The sequence below is a fragment of the Protobothrops mucrosquamatus genome, unplaced genomic scaffold (assembly GCF_001527695.2).
Source record: "Protobothrops mucrosquamatus isolate PMUCROS unplaced genomic scaffold, P.Mucros_1.0 scaffold15205, whole genome shotgun sequence".
NCBI lineage: Eukaryota > Metazoa > Chordata > Lepidosauria > Squamata > Viperidae > Protobothrops > Protobothrops mucrosquamatus.
The window spans coordinates 1-2957 of record NW_015400973.1 but is presented as its reverse complement, the minus strand read 5'-3'; the positions used below and the strand labels follow the sequence as shown (position 1 = coordinate 2957).

Here is a 2957-nt window from a genome sequence, read left to right as displayed (position 1 = left end):
TAAGCCACTCAAGAGTCACTTGGCTGAGATGGGAAGGTATAGACCGGGGGTCTTCAAACTTGGCCCTTTGATGACTTCTGGACTTCAACTCCCAGAATTCCTCAGCCAGGCACGCCTGGCTGAGGAATTCTGGGAGTTGAAGTCCACAAGTCATCAAAGGGCCAAGTTTGAAGACCCACTGGTATAGACATTGAGTATGGGAGGGAGGGAGGGAGGAAAAAAGGAAAGGAATGAAGGAAGGAAGTAAAAAGAAAGAAAGGAAAGGAAGAAAGTCTGAATGTAGCCAGTGCTGCTGTTTTTAACCTTCGCCTCTTTCCCTCTTGGCAGGTCCAACATGCCAGCATGCAGATCACGGCCGAGCAACAGTACAAGGGCATCATCGATTGTGTGGTCCGAATCCCCAAGGAACAAGGGGTCCTCTCCTTTTGGCGGGGCAACTTCGCCAACGTGATCCGCTACTTCCCCACACAAGCTCTCAACTTTGCCTTCAAAGACAAGTACAAGCAGATCTTCTTGGGCGGCGTTGACAAAAGAACCCAGTTCTGGCGTTACTTTGCAGGCAACCTGGCGTCGGGGGGCGCTGCCGGAGCCACGTCGCTCTGCTTCGTCTACCCTCTTGATTTTGCCCGAACGCGCCTGGCTGCAGATGTGGGCAAAGCCGGGGCTGAACGAGAGTTCAAAGGTCTCGGCGACTGCTTGGTGAAGATCTTCAGGTCCGACGGTCTTCGTGGGCTCTACCAAGGCTTCAACGTCTCTGTCCAGGGAATCATCATTTACAGAGCAGCGTATTTTGGCATTTATGACACCGCAAAAGGTAAAGGGAGTGGCGGGTTGGGTTTGTAGTCCTGTGCCCTACTTCCCGGTTGAAGCGCTAAGGCAGGGGTCTCCAATGCAGGCACCGTTTAGGCATTCCCCAGCCAGCATAGTTTTAAGACAAGTCTTAAACTTGCCAAGGTTGGAGATCCCCTGCTCTAAGGCATTTTTTCCCCCAACCTGAGCAACTTTTAAGACAGGTGGATGTCAACTCCCCAAATTCCCCAGCCAGCCTCACGGACTGGGGAATTCTGGGAGCTGAAGTCCACCTATCTTAAAGTTGTCAGGATTAGGAAATACTGCTGTAAGAGACAGTAATTAAGCAGAGGGGTTTTTTTTTAAATTTTGTTTTGTTTTGCTTCTTTACCCAGGAATGCTTCCCGATCCAAAGAACACTCACATTTTAATTAGCTGGATGATCGCACAGACGGTAACGGCCGTTGCAGGCCTGACCTCATATCCCTTCGACACTGTCCGGCGGCGTATGATGATGCAATCTGGACGCAAAGGAGGTGGGTATCTAGCTTTTGTAGCTCAGGGTTCAATGTAGAATCGTTGATGCTCTTTGAGCTTGGTGGTTTGCTTGCTTAGAATTTTCATGACCCAGCTAGCTGGTAAGATTGATGACGTTATCTAACTGGGTCGTTGAAATGTCTGCAAACCACCAAGGTCAAGAGAGCACCAAAGAATCCATCTAGCTTTTCTTCCAAATGTCCCTTTGTGACTGTTCTTTCGCAGCTTTGTCAAATCTAGCTCGAGAATTCAAATAACGCTCCAACTTCATTCCGTCTCCAAAAATCTTACTGTTTATTGAATACGCTGCATGGTAATGTCAACTTTGAAGTTTCAACACCAATTCACAGACTTAAGCAATCATTTTCTCAACCAAACCCCCAATGTCCTCCCTAGTCCATAGAAACAAGTTCACTTTGTTATGGGAACCGTCTGCTTCAAATCCGCATCTATTATGGTGTCCTTGAAAAGTTTTCAGGCTGTAACAGTCTTCAGAAAAATCATAGAAGTTTTGTTTATCCATCTATCCCACTCGAAAGAAACATCCCCCCCCTTACTCTAAAGGCAAGTTGAAATGCAGAGGCACGTGGCTGCCAAAGTTTCATCCTTGACAAGCTTGCTTTGTTCTCCCTTCGGCCCACCCCAGTAGAAAAAAAAATGTAACTAAGGAGGAAAATGACGTTTTTCTGAACATCATGGTTCTCTCTCCTGTATCAATTATGACTTTTATTGAGCTGAATGGCCACCTGAAGGAGCCCCAAGTCAAACGGGAAAAAAAAAAATCATTTTCAGCTCAAGCATCTTCCTGAATTTGTTGTTAAAGGGTAAAAAAGACCCCAATACTTTGTCATTAGTAATAGAACACTCTTTGATGTGATTTATAAATGGCCCTTTCTCTATAAAGATGGCCCACGACATTGGATTCTTATTCCTGATTGGTTGTACTTGGCAGGAGCCCACGGCGAGGGGTTGCAGTGTTAGCCAATCAGAAACATCCTCTTTAGATTAAATTCCAGAATGTGCGCTGGTGATGCTTAAAGTAGGTGCGAGACTGCATCTAGTTTCCCATTCATCTCAAACCATCATTTAGTCTATAGATTCTCGGCCTCAGCAGCTTTGAGAACCATGGACTTCAACTCCCAGAATCCCCCTGCCAGCAGGGACTTCTGGGAGTTGATGTCCACGCATCTTAAAACGGTGGAGTTCGAGAAAAACTCCTGACTTAGTCTGAAGCTAACGCTTCCTTTATCTCTCTTTCCCTTTCTGCTGTTTTTTTCCCTGCTCCATTTTAAATTGCATTTCGGGGCAGAAACGTTTCTGACGAAAGTTCCCTTAAAAAAAAAGATTTTATTAGGATTTCTCCAGCCACTACCAAGGCAGCGAAGCAGCAGCACCTGTATTGTTGCAAACAACAAATGAATGGAGTTGCCCACTTGGTTTTCTGTTTGTCTCTTTTTTTCCCCAGCCGACATCATGTACTCTGGGACCATGGATTGCTGGCGGAAGATTGCGCGCGACGAGGGCGGCAAAGCGTTTTTTAAGGGTGCGTGGTCCAACGTCCTCAGAGGAATGGGCGGTGCTTTCGTCCTAGTCTTGTACGACGAAATCAAGAAGTACACATAAACACCCCC

At 46.6% G+C, this 2957-nt stretch overlaps 1 protein-coding gene across 1 annotated transcript; it reads left to right on the top strand.

The window, feature by feature from the left end:
- Positions 1 to 330: 330 nt before the first annotated feature.
- Positions 331 to 2951, top strand: LOC107301632 (ADP/ATP translocase 2). Its single transcript, XM_015830827.1, has 3 exons — positions 331 to 814; positions 1185 to 1325; positions 2792 to 2951. Exons 1-3 carry the CDS (start codon positions 343 to 345, stop codon positions 2947 to 2949), a joined length of 771 nt encoding a protein of 256 aa, XP_015686313.1. The 5' UTR covers positions 331 to 342; the 3' UTR covers positions 2950 to 2951.
- Positions 2952 to 2957: the final 6 nt, after the last annotated feature.

What these genes read in the sequence shown, in the direction of transcription:
- LOC107301632 (XM_015830827.1), top strand. Translation starts at nt 343, where the DNA reads ATGCAGATCACGGCCGAGCAACAGTACAAGGGCATCATCGATTGTGTG. An exon ending in CATTTATGACACCGCAAAAG is followed by an intron (nt 815 to 1,184) that starts GTAAAGGGAGTG and finishes TTCTTTACCCAG; the next exon opens with GAATGCTTCCCGATCCAAAG. An exon ending in GCAATCTGGACGCAAAGGAG is followed by an intron (nt 1,326 to 2,791) that starts GTGGGTATCTAG and finishes TTTTTTCCCCAG; the next exon opens with CCGACATCATGTACTCTGGG.